This window comes from Aulonocara sp. 'chitande type north' Nkhata Bay, linkage group LG19 (genome assembly GCF_057382095.1).
Source record: "Aulonocara sp. 'chitande type north' Nkhata Bay isolate Kocher_YH1m ecotype deep benthic linkage group LG19, A_spYH_male_GT1.1, whole genome shotgun sequence".
In the NCBI taxonomy this organism is placed as follows: domain Eukaryota; kingdom Metazoa; phylum Chordata; class Actinopteri; order Cichliformes; family Cichlidae; genus Aulonocara; species Aulonocara sp. 'chitande type north' Nkhata Bay.
In genome coordinates this window covers 21,624,093-21,643,612 of record NC_141362.1, presented here as the reverse complement: position 1 = coordinate 21,643,612, position 19,520 = coordinate 21,624,093, and the positions used below count along the sequence as shown (strand labels likewise).

The 19,520-nt window shown below is 40.6% G+C and overlaps 1 protein-coding gene across 5 annotated transcripts in view; it reads right to left on the bottom strand.

Annotated features, from left to right (window-relative positions):
- Positions 1-359: 359 nt before the first annotated feature.
- Positions 360-19,520, bottom strand: part of LOC147306968 (traf2 and NCK-interacting protein kinase-like) — a 59,648-nt gene continuing 40,487 nt past the window's right edge. The window contains exons 14-35 of one of the 5 annotated variants that reach the window (XM_086275269.1): positions 18,882-18,968; positions 17,673-17,882; positions 16,791-17,333; positions 13,758-13,922; positions 13,334-13,600; positions 12,889-12,995; positions 12,614-12,729; positions 11,952-12,049; positions 10,850-10,918; positions 9,785-9,882; positions 9,542-9,644; positions 9,250-9,399; positions 9,049-9,145; positions 8,726-8,896; positions 8,475-8,618; positions 8,076-8,210; positions 7,339-7,439; positions 6,961-7,110; positions 6,210-6,227; positions 5,160-5,319; positions 3,910-4,049; positions 360-3,203 (exon numbers count right to left, since the gene is read on the bottom strand). In XM_086275269.1, coding sequence (XP_086131395.1) covers positions 3,120-3,203; positions 3,910-4,049; positions 5,160-5,319; positions 6,210-6,227; positions 6,961-7,110; positions 7,339-7,439; positions 8,076-8,210; positions 8,475-8,618; positions 8,726-8,896; positions 9,049-9,145; positions 9,250-9,399; positions 9,542-9,644; positions 9,785-9,882; positions 10,850-10,918; positions 11,952-12,049; positions 12,614-12,729; positions 12,889-12,995; positions 13,334-13,600; positions 13,758-13,922; positions 16,791-17,333; positions 17,673-17,882; positions 18,882-18,968 — 3,213 coding nt within the window. In that variant the 3' untranslated portion in view covers positions 360-3,119. The remainder of the gene's footprint in view (positions 3,204-3,909; positions 4,050-5,159; positions 5,320-6,209; positions 6,228-6,960; positions 7,111-7,338; positions 7,440-8,075; positions 8,211-8,474; positions 8,619-8,725; positions 8,897-9,048; positions 9,146-9,249; positions 9,400-9,541; positions 9,645-9,784; positions 9,883-10,849; positions 10,919-11,951; positions 12,050-12,613; positions 12,730-12,888; positions 12,996-13,333; positions 13,601-13,757; positions 13,923-16,790; positions 17,334-17,672; positions 17,883-18,881; positions 18,969-19,520) is intronic. The other 4 variants (XM_086275266.1, XM_086275267.1, XM_086275268.1 and 1 more) reach the window with 4 other exon arrangements.

Here is a 19,520-nt window from a genome sequence, read left to right as displayed (position 1 = left end):
GACAATGAAGAATTTACGTTGAAAAGTTCTGATCTAAAGATCTTCTGTGTGGTGCTTCCACTTGATTATTATGAAACATGACGTTTATATTGCAATTAAATATGGAATCCAAAGTTAGCATATTGTTGCTAAAAAATGCTTTTCTTGATAGGAGCAATGACATTATCTTTCTCTTCCTCTCACTCTTACACACACACACACACACACACACACACACACACACACATTTGCTGTTAATGATATACTTGAGTGCTGGACTGGACAAAGTCTGAGGATCAGACGTGATACGAATGTGCAAACTTGCAAAAAACAACTGACTCTCTCATAAACATGTTTAGAAAGCACACAACTCGAGAAGAGTAATGCTAGTTTCATTTATTTCTCTCTTACAGCATCTCTTTTACAAAACAAATAAATCCCAAAACAGGACATTAGTAATGCTCTTTTAAAATAAAGAAAACAAGAATTAAATTGAATAAAGAATAAAGTGGTTTCGTCTTTGAAAGGAGAAACCTCAGTGTAATGACAGTCAGCATTTTCCAATGAGGGGAGCGAATTAAATGATTAACAAACACCTCAATAATGCCCCATTCCCACATGATCATTAATCAGACACAGAAATGCATGTGTGCACACATACACACACACACACGGAAGACAGTGGTTTCTGCAGCTAAGCTCTTTATTGCTATAATGTTAGAGCCTGCTCCCCCTAACAGAGATCGGTAACCCTAAGTTACAGGTGCACAGTAACAGCTACTACTGTATATGGATGTGTAAAAAATCCTTGAAAATACAACAGAAAACATTCAACAATTTAACAGAAAATAAGAACTTCAATCAGAGGATCATTACTTTGAGAAACATGTCCATTTTTTGTGAACCAGAGAACCAATTTACTGAGAAATCTAAGAGCAAAGTTATTACAAAACAGGAGTCCATCTTTTTAAGCTCTGACTTTAAATTTAAACCATCACCAGGACTATTATATGTGGCAGGTGTGCCAGCTGGTTGCATTTCTGTTAAAGGTGTGAGTTTTAGGTCTTTAGTGGTTTTAATTTACTGCTCATGCAAAGTCTTCATATTTTCATAGTTACAGTAACTGAGTTCTACATGAGCTTCCCGAAGCTTGTCTCCAGGTGGTGGGATGATGACGGTTTTAATGTAAAGCCAAAATCGCCTCAATTTTGACAAGTAAAATCGATTTCATAATTTTGATGATTGAGCTGTGCAAAGTATTTGGACATATATGGCAAAGTTTCGTCATAATTAGTTGCTCCTTTCAAAGAATAATCAAACTCTTAAATTTGTTAATGTACATCTCCATAAGTGGAGAAAAATAACATCGCCAGTCAGTTACGTTAGATAATAACCTTCACAGAGATTAAAAAAAGAACAACCAAAAACAAACCTGTAATGTAACCATATCGGCCAAAAAAAAAGCAGTAATCTTTTGGCCTCTGATTAAGTTTTGCTTACATCATGCTAGGCACTGTACAAACAGTTAGGAGCCAAAAATCAGAAGAACCAACCAAGGAGGAGCATGATTCAAGACGACCCCACAGTTGTTAACAACGAGTGCTTTCACATGCACACAGTATTTGGGATAGTAGCTCATATCCTGTTGAGGCTATGAGCTCTTTATATGCATTGTCATATTTCTGCAGCTAAGCGGCTGTAAGAGTGAACAGCCAAGACACTACTGTGTTCATGGAAACACACAAAACACCCCCCTCCCACCCCAAAATCAGCCATTAATATTGCCTATTTTAAACGTATGGTGTTCAGACACCAACTCATAAACTTCATACTACGAAGATAAAATTATAAATCTGCATGTAAACACACTCAGTGTTGCTTTGATCAGATTAAGGTAAGTTTACACACAAAGACATGAATTACTTTATTCTCGCCGGACATTGATTTCAATGTCCAACTTTGATTGAGATACACAAATTCACACGCACGCATACGTACACACTAAAATACACTCCTGATTTCAGAGACACAGATGTGCTGTACATTTCATCAAACTTCAAAGACTGTCTGACTCAAAACTGTCCCACAGAAAAATAAAAGAACAGAAATAAACAAAAACAAAAAAAAAACCCACTCCCATTGCTCGTTTAATATTACAGTATATCTGATGCAGCACCTTCAGAGTTTAAAGACGTAAAAGTGAAGAGATCATCATCACGATGTTGGCGGAAAGGGGTGAGGTGAGGAATGAAAGGAAAACAAAGAAGGGAAGAGGACAGGATGGACCAGTGATTTTCATTTTAAAGGGACACAGATATCATCTTTGCATACTGTTAAGACCCACCTGACGGCAGAATGTCTCACCGCATCTCTATCGGTGGCATGCGATCGAACGTTAAATCACAACTCGGTTTTCTCAGAAACCAAAAGATAGTGAGGGGAGGAAGTGGAGGAGGAAGGGAGTGTCAAAGGAGAAAGAAAATCAATCAGGCTGTCTGCTTTCATCGCTGACATTCAAAGAGGATTTGTCATCTCTCAGCTGCTCTCCCTGCACCGTTCTATTAGAAGTATATTTAAATTTAGATTAAATTGTATTCATATATTGCTTCTCCAATCTCTGAGGTGTAGTAGTATTCCACACACAGTGGGTAGGAAGTAAAGAAATTGATGAATATGGGTCTCAAAGGACTGAAAATGAGTTTGAGCTACCAAGATGGACAGGAGTGAAGGGAGGGGGGTTAAGAAAGGTCAAAAGTGTATTTCTACATTTGTCAAACACTTGGATGCACTGGTCAGTTTTGAGGGAATAAAGAGAAAAATTGAGCTACATAAAAAGAAGAGTTGCAGAGAAACAGGGAAGAAGAGATTGTTTGGAAAGTCGGTGGCACCAGTTTGCCAGTCAGCTGGATGGCTTCTGAATGACCCGGTTTAATCTAGAATAACTTCTGTCTTTATTTAGATTTTTTTTTTTCCACTAAAATAACTTCTTTTTCTCTCTCTCTACACTTTGTTAGCCTCTCCAGTGTTGCAACAGTTCATTTGTGGCATCTCGGTGAGTCGGGTTCACTTGTGAGATGTGTGGTGGGTCAAGGTCGGCTGCCACCAGTGGGAGAGTGAGGCAGAGTGAGTAAGGGGAGACATCACCAGTTCATCATAGAGTTTCTGTTGAGCGTCATGAAGAAAACTTGGCTGCTACCTCCTGAGCGCACGGATGCAAAGAATACCTGGATAAAAAAAACATGAAAAGCATGTGTTCTCAAAAAGCACAATTATTATTAGCAATGATGCAATTGAATTTACTTTTATCAAATAATATGTTAAGTGTACTCGAGACATCACCACCTACAAACTGTGACATATGTATAGGTATGTCCAACCTGCATCTAAAACTCTTTTTCACTAGAAGGGACCACATCCGGAGTTAGGCTAGGCGACATTTATTGAAAGATAAGCATATATCCATATAGCCTGAAGAAGGCATTAATGAGGACTGGCAGCAGCTCCTGGGCTGAGCAGATCCACAGTACTAATGAGAAGTGTGGGAAATTAGAAAGGAGAAGGAGATAATAAACTGCCTGGAGTGCAGGGAGGCATATATAAACCATGGGACTGAAAGGGGAGTGTATGAGATATGGTCCCACTCTTGAAATACAGCAGTATTATTCCCAAAACGCTAAAATTATGCGTGGCAGTTCATTCAAACTTTGTTGTTTGGTTATGTTTCGGGTGCACCGTATAATAAACTTAGTTCTTAGAATTCATGTTTTAAAAGCTTCCATATGCAAATGTGGGCTCTGCTCTATCCATACAGAAAAGCACTGCAACCGCAAAACACTCGAGATAGGTCAAAACTAGAGCAAGTAGTGTTAGGTAATTTTACAGTATGTGACTAGTGCCACACTAGTCCAAAGCAGTAAGTCAGCATATTACCTTGTCATTCCGCTCACACAGGAATTTTAGTCTCTGGGCTCTCTTGTGCATAAAAACTCCATCCAGGTGACCCGTTTCTACAGAACGGATCTCTATGGCTTTCTCACCCCAGCCCATAATCTGATTAGAATGAATATAGGCTGAAAAATAGAAAAACATTAAAAAAATATGTAAAACAGTGTATAATCAGATTTACATACAGTTCATTTCCTTGTATATATAAAAACTCAACAGACCACAGTGTAGAAAGACTTTATAACTTTATTACTCGCATATTTTCTTTTCTTGAAAACTTAACTAGCAAGTTATGCAGTGATGCAATGTTTTACATGTGCTGACCTATTCTTTGTACTTTTTCCACACTGCACAGAAGTAAGAGGTCAGAGGCGACTATTGAGCAGTTCAACTGAAATAAAATATATTTCATGAACAATTCCTCGCCAACATGGCAGTTCTTAAACCTTGCCAGTTGAGCTCACGGGACAGATTTTAATAATCCAGGTAGAACTAGCATTATTGTACTAATGTAACACTACTAGCCACCCCATGATAATACTTTCTACAACACAAGAAAGAAACAGTATTTTTAGAGTCTTTTCTGGAGTTCTCAAACATACAGATGCATGGCAAACACAGCAAGCAACATTAAGTGTCTTATTAGGGTTCTGGGACACCACATACTGTCACAACAGTTTCAATGGGCCTTGACATCAATTCTCCAAGTGGGAAGGAGCATCATGTGGAATATAGGGATGGAACAACTAGCTTGCAAAAATATATATCAACCTTTTGTGTTCAGATGATGGTGGTTAAGAGCTATGTTAAACCGCATAGGTCTACTCAAAACTCAGAACAAGTTTGCATTGGTTTACAGTGGACCTGCCTACTATTACAATTTAACGCAAACCATATCAGTGAACTGCTTCACTATAAGAGCTAGTGGTTCCTATTTATGATTCCTCATTTTTGACAGCCTCTTTCATGGTTGTACTAATGAGTTTTTATGTTTTTAGCACAGTTCTGAGAGACCTCATATCACAACACACACGCATGCACACACATGTAGGAGCTGAAATGCATATTAATATTTCTTTATTTCATATTTTGCTAATTTAATTTAGATCTTTGATCTGGCTATTTCTCTGTGCTGCTTTAAGGTCTGGACTGAATTACTCTATAATTACATCAATTTTAACAGAAATCTATTTTAATCAAAAGCATTAATAAATCCATATGTAGGTGGGGCTTACCAACAGAGGTAGGCATCTCTCCCCACTGTAGCACCACGTCCTTGGTGATTCGACCATAGGTATTGACATAGACACCCTCGTCCTCGTAACACAGCAGCATCTCCATTCCATCAGTCTTTGGCAGCACCACGATGGCATGGGGTGTCACCTGGCTCTGGATCTAATACAGATAAACACACGCAAGCATTTCAGAGGGTTTAATCAAATCTGTCAACTTTAATCATAATCTACATTAGATTAAAATATTATAGAGCTTTCATCACTAGAATTTAAGCTGTGGACTGGCGTGGGTTCATTTTTTTATTTTTTTTTATTTTTTTATTTTTTTTGGGGGGGGGGGGGGGGGGGGGGGTTGGACTATATTCTATAATCCTCAAACAACCTGCTCAAGTATCTGGAGCCTCAGACCATGAAAGTCTTTGGGTTGCTTGAACCTGTATACTTTCCATTTGTGGTGCCTCAGAATACAGTAAGTGTTGTTACTTGTGTCAGCATGCTATTTCATGGTAGTTACCTGAAAGCAGTTTGTGGCAGCCAGATGAACTCTAAGACAACAATTCAGGAGAAAGGCAAGCAGTGAAAAAACTCATCTTACCCCCACAGGAATATGCACATACATTTACAAAGGCACTCAAAACACAAACTAGCTTTCATGTATTAATGAATTCAATTACTGTACACAAGCTATCAAATTGTGGTGGTACTGATCTGTGAAAGTCAAGTGCATACCATCAGGTATGCCCAAAACCTGACTGCAATACAGTCAATGGAAACGCTGTTTGACTGTAATACAAATAATTTTCTTGCATGTCAGCTTTTTTATTTTTTAAGTTTAAATTGTGTGTTCTTGTTCTTGTTGGAAGTAAGTACATGTTTCGAGAGCCTTGTGCTGTCTGCTGTGGGTAAGACAAATTTGTTCACCAGTTTCTGGTTATCTAATATCTACACTAGTGAACTGCATATAGGCACATGTAGCTGCTGTGTATCCACTACAGGGGTTTTACTAAAGAACTATTGATCTAATCTAAAAGGTGGATAGCAGGATGTCACCTTCATCTGTTTGGCACACTGGAGGAGGAAGTTGTCAGGGAAGGAGAGAAAAAAGAAGCATGGGTGAAAGGTTGAAATAGCAAAACATGCCAGTGATTAAGAATATTCGGGTATTTATCCCCATGTACAGTATGCATTACTGCACGGTACAACAGCTCAAGAATAACATGTCTCATCTGTGGTTCATCATGTCTACTAAAATATTGCCAAGAAGTTAAGATTTGGGCTGAACTGTCTTTGACCTGGATTTGCATTAAAACCTGAGATTTGCATCCACTATGGAACAAACTAATCTGCATGCAAGAACCAGATTTAATTTTTCACTCAAGCATACAAGAGGAAAATTAGTGACTGTCTCCCAACCTTCAAAGAGTGGAGTGGTTAAAATGAACAAGCTGATTTTTGATAGCAATTCTAAAGTCACATTTGGAAGTAGGTGTTCCTTCTTTATGCTCTGTGATAAAAGCAAGCAGTTTACATGAACAACCTGATTTCTTAACAAAGATAATCCAAGTACTATACACCAAGTGAAGCAAACTACAAAAAATGACATTCAATCATCCAAGTAAATTGTATTGCCAGAACCAACATGAGTCAATCCTCATGAAACAACAGATGAGTCAGCGTTGTCTCAAGCGGCAATAAGCAGGTAACGGTTGAAAAAACTTAGGAGTGAGATGTGGATGGTTACAGAAAGAGTCCCATTGATAAAACATGTTTAGACATATTTAGAAAGTAGTCTTGTACTTACATGTGAGGGAATGTATATGTCGTAAGGGTTGCCTGAGTCCACATCAATGACATGGAAGCCCACGCTGGAGCCATAGATGACCTTTAACCTCTGACCTTCTTCTACCGTCAGGTCAACCAGCTGGGGACGATGCTGTAGGTCTGTAAATGACTGAAAGAGAATGACACATAGTCAAGGGAGGCGCGATCAAAGAAACAGAAATAAAATCATAAAGTCAATCCATGAAACTGTAATTTACAAGGCCAGCAGTCATATATAGTATATAAACTTCATATAAATTTATACACATGCTGTGCACGCAGTAGACATGCATTCTACTTATGCGTGTGTCCAGTATGTTTTTGAGCACTGATGTCATTTCAGTTTTTACTTCTTTACCTTAAAGGCCATGAACTTGTGGTAGGGTTTTGGAGCCCAGGCATAGATTTCCACGGAATTTTTCAGAGCAATCACCAGGAACTTGATCCTCTCATATTTGACTGCAAACATGACAAAGACACATTTAAGACAACAAGAAATTAGAAGTGGCCTTACATTGGCCCAGTGTATATAATGAACACTCAGTTTTATTTATTTAGTATCAAGGAACTCTTTATTTAGGTTCGTGCTCCCACAGCATTTGCTGGTTGGGATTTCTTAAGAGACTTATGTTGTTAGATTTTACCTTCTAAGTATTGCTTAATCCTTGTCCCAGCTATTTGCATGGCAGATCTCCCAAATATCTCCTATGCACACCTTTTCTTGGCCATCTGATATGATTCCTGCCAGGTTCCTTGAGAAGATTCTGGCTAAGATCGCACCCTTTGCTTTGGTCTGTTATCAAATTGACTCTTTCATGTGGTTCATAACTTCTTAAAACTCTCACCATAGATACAATGGATTCATTTCCAAGCACTGACTAATTTCTAAAATTCTCAAGAAAGCTCTTGCACATCAGCTCCTTCACCAAGTTGGGGTTTGAGAAAATTCCAAGGTATTCGTCAAAATCAGCAGCAAATTATATTACCCATTTTAATTTTGGTTTATAAATTTCACAACAGGTTAGATAATACCACTTTAACTACAATGGCCCTTCAAATTAAACTTTATTTTTATTCATACAAACAGACACTTACCAACTTTATAATGCACACAGCCTTCCAGTTCTCCTACGGTAATCCAACCCTGCTTTTTCTCTACTTCTGGGTCATTATGTAATATTCTGTTCCTCAGCCAGGATAAATAGTAGACACGCAACTTATTCTTTTTCCCTGTGAAGGTAGGGGCAAACAGGAAAATAAAATCGATCAAATTAGTATTAAAATGATAATAATCAAATTTTTTGTAAAACAAAAAATAAATTAATGAAAGAATCAAAAACAAATGACCTCTTTCTGTAAAAAATGAGATAAAAAGCTACTTACGAAACAGATTTTGTCAACATGTCTTTTACTACCTTAATGTCTGTTACAGAAAGTGTAACTTAAGGTACAGGTATGAGCGAGTTGTGCATACTGTATGCATATTAAACCTACCAGATATGGTGACCAACACATTGAGGCCCTCTAGTACATCCATCTGTAGGAAACGCCTTCTGGTGATCAGGTTATAAACTTTTCCCTGTCCACTTCGGTCGAGCAGCATGAGACCATTTTCTGTCCCCACTAGTAGATTCACACCTAAACGTGTACGGATAAGAGTTGGAGTCAGAGAAAAGCAAACAAAAGCACACAAATAGAATATTTTGCTTTCTGTAGTGGGTAAGATAAAGGCTACACCGTCCTACCCCAGAGTGCAGCACAAAGGATCTCGGAGTTAAAGCGTTTCTTGTATTTGCGGATCTCTGGCGTGTCACTGTGGGGTCTGATGTTGGTGGGGTTGACATTTACCACAGAGATCTTCCTGGCTTCATTTAGTCGTGCCTGCTCCTGCCTCAGCAGCTCATTGGCAAACATGGCTGCCAAGACAAAGACGAACAAAGACAGAAGGGAATATGTGATTTTGGCAACAATGATGACAGATAAGAAATGCCTTTTTCCACTAACAGCTGATTTCAAAGATGGAGTTCACTGACTGACATTTAACTAAAACTCTACACTATCCAACTACCTGCTGCTGAGTTCTCATTGTCATCACTTGGGGAGGTCTGATAGACCCGTGGATCAACGAATGGAGTAAATGATGCTTTGGACCCACCAACACCAAACTGTAAGACACAAAACAATCAGTAAGTCCAACAACAGTCTACCTAGTGTGACATAAACACACAGGAATCATTGTTAAAGTGTGCAATTTGTGCCCGTGTCTCACCTCAGCCATGTCGCTGAGCTCCTGCAGGGCTGTGGTGGGTGTCGCTGACGGGGAGTTGCTCTGTTGCACCAGGTCAGGGAGGTTACCATGGTTACCATGATTTCCAAACCCATTGCTCTCACTATGACCTCCTCTCCTCCTCTCCTCTGCCTGTGTGACAAATAAAGACATATAAATATCAAGAGAAGTTAGGAGAACAGAAAGATGAGCACAAAAGAATATATTGCTCTACAGCAATAACAGTTTTGTAAGTGTGTAAGCATGTTTGAGTGTGTGCATGCATATTCGTCACCTCTCTCATTACTAGAGTACTGTCCTTCGAGCTGTTATAGGCATCTCCCAGAGAGTCTTCTGTCAACCCTCCATATGACTCTCCACTACTCTGCACTGCTGGCCTGCAAGAAAAATACAGAGACTTAAATATTTACATTTAAAATTAAACCAACTACTATGCTACTGGCATTGTGCTAATCCCAAACCTACGAACACTAGCATGTCAGAGCAAAAGAGAGGAAACATGAAGGCGAAAACGTACATTATGCGGGGAATATCGCTCACAGCAACAGTTCCATCTGTCTCCCCATCTTCATCGCTGCTCTCTGATTCTTCACTGGAAGACGAGTAGTCTGTCACCTGTGTCAATGAACAAGACGTAGAGAGAAAAATTTACTTTCGAACCACTGAGAAGAAACACTGATGAGAGAAGATTTACGGTTGTATCTGATTCCCTCTAGAAGTCATTTAGACTGCACCAGATATATACGGTTTGGTTTATATTGTGCGATCAGTGAAGAATGTGGGAAAGAGAACACAGATCTTTCATGCTGTTCTGCTAATGTGCAGTTGGTGGCACTATTGCACAAATGCATCATCAATTTTGGCAACAACAGCAAAAATGAAATAGACTGCAAAATAGCAGATATGGATGCAAGTGTGGTAGTGGGGTATGGTTTCTGCTCAGCCGTGTAAAGAGAAGTGGGGCAGAGTGGTGCAGTCAGCAGTGTCAGTGAAGGCTGAAGAAAGTCATTATAGGTCAGTTATTATTATAAGTTGTTTTGCCTAGCAAGATCTTTTTTCCCCTTTTTTAATAGAAACAAATTAAGGATTTTTGTGAAGAAGAAATTGCACTGCAAACACAATTGTTAGATCTCATAGATACACATATTCTGTTCTTTTTAATATATATAAAAACATTTTTAACACAAAATAACAGTCACTTTTAAGTTAGGTGGAACCTAAAAAAAATGTTAAGCAATTCAAACAACTTGTAGCTTTACGATTAACCTGAGATTACTATAAATAAGCAAAAATATATTTAAAGCAATGTTTCTTTTAGACTGAATCCCATCGGCTAATTACAATTTAAAATTGTATTGTAGCAGTGGTCAGAGATATCTAACATGACAGAGTCTAATTTAAATTTGCACTGTTTAATAACGAACGAGAACTTTGTTTTGCCCGTTATCTCTACATGAAGATTTGTCACTACCATTCTACCTGATTAACGTCACAACATAAACAGGCTTTTAGCTTTGTCTATTTTCCATCCTCAACTTTTTATTTATGTTTGAATTTAGAGAATTTACAGTTGTCATTTTACCTTCACTGGAGGTCTGCTTCCCTCCTCTACCCTTAGTTCTCTGAGTTCCTTAGCTAATGCACTTAAGTCCTGTGAACAAAGGCAAAAGAGGAGAGAAAAGGTGATTTCATTCAGTCTCAGAACCTCAAGACTGAGAGACCAAATCACACACAACGGGCAAAGGAAACGGAGAGGGTCAAAGATTCAGACAAATAATGACCATCAAGACTAAAGGCCAACTTAATTGTTGTCACATAGCAATCCGAGCCTGTACACAAGAGCCGTGGAACAAGAGTGCTGATCTGGCAGTACACTTTAAAAAAATCTTAACAGTTAAATTCTAACTTTCAACATGAGGATTGATCAAAATCAGCACTTTCATTCACTCACAAGCAAGTACGACCCTTGAGAACACAAGTCATAAGAACAGAGAAAGACATATAATCAAGCTTTATAAACTACTGGAGTGCAGAATTACTCCACTCTACCAATCGCCCCCATGCCAACTGGCCCATGGTTCCTCCCCTCCCTCGCCTCCCCATCACCCAAGAAGATGGATCAGACCAAATCATGCAGACAGGGGGAGGATTATTACACACGGTGCGCTTACCAGCTCCTCCTGACCAGTAACCGTGATAATGGAGAAACAGGAAAAGAAATTCAAAGACTGTTCAGGTGCTTTGCAGTACACACATATTCACACACGCCCCCACCCAACACATGCAAACCCACACAGGCACGCATCCAAATATACACTCTCTCAGGTATGTGTGTAGAAGCACACATGCACTGCTATTGCCATTACACCCTGATATGTCAGCGTAAAAAGGAAACATCATCTTCTTGTGAAACCCACTAACTCCATCATGCCAGGGGAAGAAAAGGGCCTCTGAAGATCAAAGGAAAACCAGAATAAAGGAAACGGGAGGGGGGGCGCAATATTCACTAACCTCATCTATGGCTTTCTTATAGCTCTGAAGAATAGAAGAAGAAAGAGATGGGAAGAGAAAGAAAGATCAAGTGAATAGTAGAAAAAGAGAGGAGGAGGCCTGTAAAAGATTCCCAGAGAGGAGATGCCTGTGACAGAAAGAGGTTCTTTGTGTGTCTGTGTTGTTTGACTCACGGCAGGTCTGCTGGGTCTTGTTGACTCACGTCCCTCCTCCTGCTTGAGCTTTGCTTCTTGATTGGCTCCTAGAGGGGATCCCTCCTGCTTGCTTTGACCTACCAAAACAAAAAATGGCGATTAAAAGAAAATTAGCAGTTTAACTCAAATCTAGATATTAATTCACTGCGAAACTCGTTCATTAGAATTTTTTTTATTTTTCTCCATCTGTATTTATTCCATCTTTAAGACTGTTTTCTGTCAACAGAGTTGAAAAATAAATCCAACTAATATCAAGGTACTTCAACCTTTCTATGTGTTTGTCAGAGGGAAATCCATGCATATCTTAGATATCCCTCTGGCCTGTTGTTTGACACCTCGCTCTGCGCTTCTCTCTATCTCCCTCTCTCATTTCCTCTCTTCAACCTCTCCAGAGGCCCAGAGTAACAGGGCACATCAGACAGGTTGATCGGTGCAGAACTGCAATGTCCTGCTGATAGACTCGAAATCCATGTCAATGTATGTGGAGGTACGCATACACAGTATGTGTGATCCTCTGCCTACACATTGGTTTTTTTCTGGTTTACTTACAAGCATTCACTTGATGTTGATGTTTGCCAGATTAGGTTTTGTATGTGTCTTATGAGCCTGTATTATGTGTTTAAGAGCTTGAGGTTTTATACCTCTCCTCTCAGCTGAACCCCCCTGAGATGAAGGGGACGAGGAAGATGATGAGTTGGAAGAGGTTCTTTGCAGCATAGCGTCCAAAGAGAGTTCAGAGCGCCGCAGGTCAGGGTTGCTGAAAAAGGATGAAAGCAGACCTTTTAAATACGCAGTATCCTCATACAAAAGTACAAATAAATACAAGTTTTTATTTCTGTTTAAACACACTAAGGAATAACACATGGGAAATGTTACAGAAAGTAATTCAAAATCAGTTTGCTACTTTGCCCATTACCTTGCCCTTATAAGCTGAGAACCTGTCCGAGGACCCAGACCTACTCCTCCATTAGGAGAGTTTTTCCTGACCAAGGCTGGGGAGATGGAAGTGGTCCGTTGGGGTACCTGGACAAACACAGAAACAAGATAAAACTTTGCTTTTTCTCCTGGAAAAATGTTCAAAACATGTATCCTCGTCTTTGTAAAGTACACTACCGATCCATGGCAAAGAGGGAAATGGTAAAACACCATGATGTACAGTATAGCATGAATTTTGTCAAGCAGCTGGAGAGGCCAACATTCATTTAAAACAGGATTATTAATAAAATTGCAAGTATACTACACTATGCAATATTTAAACACAGAGTTCAAAAAATGCTGAAACAATAAATAAAAAGCATAAACACAGGTTAATAAAAGATACCAAATATTCTTAGCCTTCATTTCTGATTATGAATCTCAACCTTGGGTGGGATGTCCTCCTCTCTCAGCCAAGCGGTTCTGTCCCGATCCCGATCTCGATCCCTGTCACGGTCCCGTTCCTCCCTGCCAGCATTGCGCTGTGGAGGTCCCGGGGTGTCAGAAGTGGGGTCTGAGTTCTGACGAGGCATCTCAGGCCTGGGGGAGCCCACACTCACACTCTCACTGAGAGCTGAGTCTTTCTGGTCCTGCAGAGACTGAGAGCCAGACATGGAGCTAGTGTGGGTTTTCACAGGAACCAGGTGAGCCATCTGTGGGGATAAACACATTGATGAAGTCAGAGTTTAACAGTGTGAGTGAAATGGACAAAGGATGGTTAAGGGTGAGGTGGACAACAATATGTGAGAGAAGGCACGAAAGGTGAAAGTGCCTCTTTTTGCGCGCGCGCGCGCGCACACACACACACACCTGTGGTTCGTTGGAACGGTGGATGGGTGGGGTGCGGGCAGGCTGCATGCCCCCACTGCTGAAGGACTCGGAGCGGGGTGGGAGGGAGGGGTCGGAGATGCGGTTGGACACTTTGTGCTGCAGTGCTGGAGAGCTCTGCCTGTTCAGCTTAGATCGCTCCTCCACCTGAGGCAGGTCACATACGACTGTTACTCACAGTGAAGCACACAACACAGCCAGTCACCATGTATGATCCACAATGGGCACCACCCACACACCCATGCACCTCTACAAGCCACTAGACAATCTTAAACATCACTCTTCTCTGCGGTGACAACAACCGCAATGTAGAAGTGTGCGACTGATGGATTGATGGATATTACATAAGAAATTTACGAGAGCCTCTCTTTATATTGCACATTGTTTTAATGACATGATAGGACTCTGCGTGACTAAGTGAAGTCTTGTTTTTCGAGTTAAAACCAGTCTTAACCGTCTCTTCTATGCAATAATAACACAGGTGAGCCATGCCAGACTTCCACAGAAGCCCTTATCAGGGTAAACCAGCAGGCCAACAATAACACAAAGATTTTGTTTTGCACAAAGAATAGGTTTTTTATTCACAAACAGATTGGGCGCCTGACTAATTTATGTCTCAATTAAGTTGTTTGTGGTGTCGTTTCTCCATGTTGAGGAGTAAGAGTGTCTGATGGCTGTAGTGAAAGTTTAAGTATAGCTTCTAATCTGCTTTATCAGATGCCACATTCAAAACAGAATAAAAGAACCACGTAAGCACAACGCAATGTTGAAGTGTTTGTGTCATTCCAGTCCGTTTCCACTGAACTGTGCTCACGTGTGTCAAAGTAAATAGATCTGTGTGTGAAAGGGGCAGGAAGCTCCTCTTGCCAGTGTAATCTGATTATCAGATTATCTGCTGTGCAATAGGAGAATGTTCCAAGGGATACGCCCAGCTGCCAAAATCACACTTTTCCACTCTAAACACTCTACCCATCTGTAGTTTCAGGGTTGAGTGATGGCTCAGCGGGTTCTAGTTTCAACAGCCCCAAGGTAAACAAGAGTGCCTTTCTCTTTAAAAGCTTTCTCTAAATCCACAGGAGCTCACATAATCTAGCAGGATTATTTCAGATTATGACCTGGTTCAAAACAACTATGCGATACCGAGCCATTCCTCAAATCTGTTAGGTGCCTGCTACAAGGTCAACTACAACGTTGCAACTTTGACATCTACAGCATCAAACAGCTTTTGTTAGTTCCTTGAATGAAATGCAACTACGGATGATGGAATCAGATTTAGACAAACAGTCTGCAAATAACTGAAAGAAAAACATTCAGTGGTTTAGGCGAAGTACTGCTGAGATCGAAGTTTGATCTGTGGAGTGTAATCAAGGTTAGTATATTGACTAAACAACAAGAAAAGAGAGATTAGAAAAAGATGAAGAAAAACCTTTTGGGTAGTGCATATTTCATTTTTTTGTGTTTGTCATAAGTTTACCACCCAAAAACTCTTTCTATTACAGAGAGAAGAGAATATTGGAGGTTAGCTGTTGGCAATGTTGCATCTACATACAGAAAAAAATACTGTATGAGATGAGGAAGAAGAATAGGTCGCCAGAAAGGCATCTCGGGTTTATTAAAAGGATCCCACCACCACTTGGCCAGCACCCATCACCAGGCTAGGATATGATTTACTGGTTGACTGACCTAACTGGAAGATGAGATGGGTGGGTTTTCCCTGATGCCATCAAATCCAAGATATCTAGAAGTAGGCTCATCACGGTGCCCTCTGGGAAACTGGGTGGCAGGGGCATTGAGGGGGCAGGCAGGGGGGAATGAGTGGTCTAGCTAACTAGCCTACTGTATCTACAAAGTGGTATTAAACTATAACTGAACACAGGCACCTCTCCCCTTGATCTTAAGCCCATAAATAATACGAGCTATATAAAATGAATAATTAAATGTGTTACTAACAGTAAGAAGAATATATATATAAGCTTTATAGGGACAAAAGTGGAAATGTACCTTTTACTGTCTGTATGCTTGAGTATGAACATTCTGCATGTATCCAATTGTACCTCTGTCTTTGTGGGAAATTTGGTACTTTTGACTGTTATGTCAAGCAGTGTTTTAGAAATTTATCAAGGTCATATCTGAGCCATAGAAGTAATACAAAAACTTGATATGCTCCAGTAGTTAAAATGAGTAGAGTGGAGCATTTATGTAATCACAAATATAGAAGTACAAGTGCGCGTGCGTGTGTGTGCGTGTGTGTGTGTGTGGTCTTATATACATGTGCTGGAGCAGAGTCTAGCACTCTGTTGCTCCAACAGACCTGGCGATCTGGGATTGGGATCCAAAGGGAGAGCCTTGTGGGGAGCAGTGAGGTGAACTGTTAGGAAATGACGTTTGGTTAGGCAAGACTAAGGTGGGGTAATAAGGAGATTCTGTGTTGAACCCAGGGCTCTCAGGGGAGAATGGAGGAGAGAAGAAACTGCTGGATGGCGATACTGGGGATGTGGACGGCGACACTAAGGATGTGGAGGACTGTGTGCGGAAAATTTGAGAAGAGTTGCGAGGAGAAAGGCACAACCAAGGGGATGGAGAGTTTGAACTCATTGAAATAATATTATTCATGCTTCTTTTTAGTAACCCTGCAGGGGCAGAAGCACTAAGATCACACATAGAGGAACTACCTCTAATTGCATGTTCCCTCCATGTCTCAGAGGTCATGCCCCTATCGGAAAGAGGGGAAAGTAAGTGATTGTTATCAGGGACTTGGAGAAGATTGCTACTGCTGGGAGCAGGTGAGTAGGAGTTCCTGTGTTTAGATAGGGCAGAACAGAGAGCATTTGCAGGGAAGGACTGAGAGAGTAGGTCAGTTTGGTCAACTGCCTTTGAGTCCAAGTGCATTGTAAGGCTGTCATGGCTCACGCTTTGCCTCAACGATTTGTGCCATCCTCCCGGATTATAAAGCTCTATGTCTACATCTATTCTATTGCAGGGTGAGTGTGACCTGCCACGTCGATGGGCACTAACCATTAAGGACACGGGTTTGGAAGGCGTGGGATTCTGGGTCTGTCCTGGAGATATCGGATGAGGTCGAGCCTTAAGCTGTGACTCTTGAGACATTAGCTCCTTAATGGTTGGCTGACTTGTGACAGATAGACATCTATCTCTACGCTTCCCATTTTGACTGCTAGGCTCTGGTAGATAACACAAGCCTTGTTTGGGGCTCTTGACAGGACCTTTATTGAGCCCTTGGTCAACAGACTTACTGTGCTCTAGGACATACCCTGGGCTACGCCCCCTTCGATTGTGTTTCTGAGCTCTAAGTTCTTTGACCTGCTGGCTTATCTCCAGCTTCAACTCTGGATCTAGGGGTTCACCAGGGTCTACTGAAATACATATATGGGGAAGCTGGCTGGAGAGAAGCTGGGGAGAATGAGACAGAGTACGCTTAGGCGCCTGAGGTCTAGATTGGCTGTGAGAGCTAGAAGTTTGAGGCTGGTTGAATGACTGATGATGTCGAAGGCGGGAACGAGGTGGGTTACCATGAGCATGCTGCTGCTGCTTCGGGACCTAGGGGTCACAGTCAGAGGACATTAAGCAACACAGACACACACAAAGCACACTTCACAGCGTAATTATTAAAGAAACAGAATTCATTTTAAAAGGGTGTTTCGATTCAAAAAGCAAAGTTTCTCCACTACTCTCCTCACAAAGTTCCTGCTTCTAGTACAACCTGCTAAATAAGATAACCACAATGCAAGAAGGCAACTGGTTGAGGTTCACTTTAAATACATTATTGACATCAGCATAAAAACATTTAGTACACAGACCTGGTGCTCAGAACCTTTCTTCATGGAAGACAAGCAAGTTCAAAAGACCATGCATAGCTTTGCATGCCATGTATATTACCTCTTTAGCCCAGGCAGGCTTGTCGTTAGGATTAACGACATCCTTATAGTGGTAAAGCGGTTTCTTCTCTGCTTGTCTTCCCTCCTGCTGCTGCTGCTGCTGTTGTTGCTGCTGCTGCTGTAAAGACACCAGGTAGGCTCTCTCCTGCTGGAGCTGCCTCTGTAGCCGCTCTGCCTGCCGCTGCTCCTCAATCTGCTTGCGCTTGTACTCCTGAAGAAAGAAAGGTAGAGGGTGAATGGCAAGAAGGAAAGAGATGAGAAACAAAAAAGAGGAAACTATTTTATATGGGAGCAAAGACACAAAGACAAATTAGCACAAGGGAAAAGGGCTGAGGCAGATGAGGTACCAGTAGATATCGACACAAAATTTAGGTCAATAGGTATTACGGAACTTTCAGTGCATTTATAAAGTCAGGTAGAAAAACAGTGGATGCGTATTCTAATGATCATTATCCCTCCCTACATGTGCAGAATTTAAGGGTTCAGAATGGCTTGAATAAATGGGAGGAAAGTCCATACACAATATTTCCCTTTTGATTGTATTTGAAAATACTTTTTGTGTGACACAGTCTTCCACATAGTGTCAGATTTGAGTCATGCATTCACATAACAGACCTGACAAACATACAAACTGACCATTGGATTAACCCAATATGGAACACAAACAGACTTTCTACATATAGCTCTGGCAAAAAACCAAACAAAATCTGCAGGAAAAACAGGGAAGAGGAATGTAAGTATTGGAGCGATGGGCACAAGAATAATGACATAGCACAGCACTGGATTTTGGCACTAGGGTCATTTTTGTGGCCTTTGGATCTCAAAAGGTTTCCTTTCAAACTTGTCAGTCTTCAATTTTTAGCTCTAAAGTGAATGAGTGATGCAGTATACAAATACTAAAAGGAAATACTCTTAAAAAAAGAGCAGGGCACTGAGGAAAACAACAGTGTCCTACATTTTCTTTGCATGACATAACAGGGCAGTCAAAACAGAAGTCTTTTTTTCTGTAAAATCCTTTGAGATCCAGCCAACTAAATGATACTGCACATGCGTTCAGTGATCCGAATCAATTTCAGAGGAAAATGTTTTTGCTCAAATCCGTAGCTAATAGGCCAAAGAATATATATTCCATTCAGGTGCATGCAGTGGGGACAGGGATCACACAGCACAGTTGGGGAGCAGTTGTAGCACGTGGGAGGGCTGTGGTTACCAGCAGTAATGCCTGTTCCTGCAGTAGCTGCTGCTGGAGAATCTCTAACTGCCTCTGTTCCTCTTCCAGCTGTCTACGGATATACTCCTGAGCAGCACGACGGCACAAGGAGATAGAAATAGATTGAGAGAAAAATCTGGAGATCTGAACATTTATATACAGGCAGAGAAGAAAGCTAAAGACAGAAAGGGGGGAACAGAATAGAATAGAGAATATAATCTCCTGTGGTTCTTTTCAATGAGGAGAAAAGATAATAATAAAAGATATTATATCCTCAAACAATTTTAATGTGTTACAAAGGGAAAATGAGAAAAAAAAGAGATTGAAGTTATCTTTTCAAAAGACTTGAGAAGCGTGGCGGGAGAGCAGCAGAGTGATAAACATTGAGTAGGATAGACAAAAAATACAAGGCTGAACTGCAGTTCAGGTTCACAGAGAGGACAAGAGAAAAAGATGTTAAAAGAGAGAAAGAGACAAGTAAGAGGAAAGATACAGAACAATCAAACTGCATGCATCTATAAAAAACTCTAAAATTGTCCATCCCTATAACGCTGCAAAAATTTCTATGCTGAAAATGCCGCAACAGCTTTCTTTGCATTCTAAAAAAAAGGTGCAAAGTAATATCTCATGGGAGGGGCT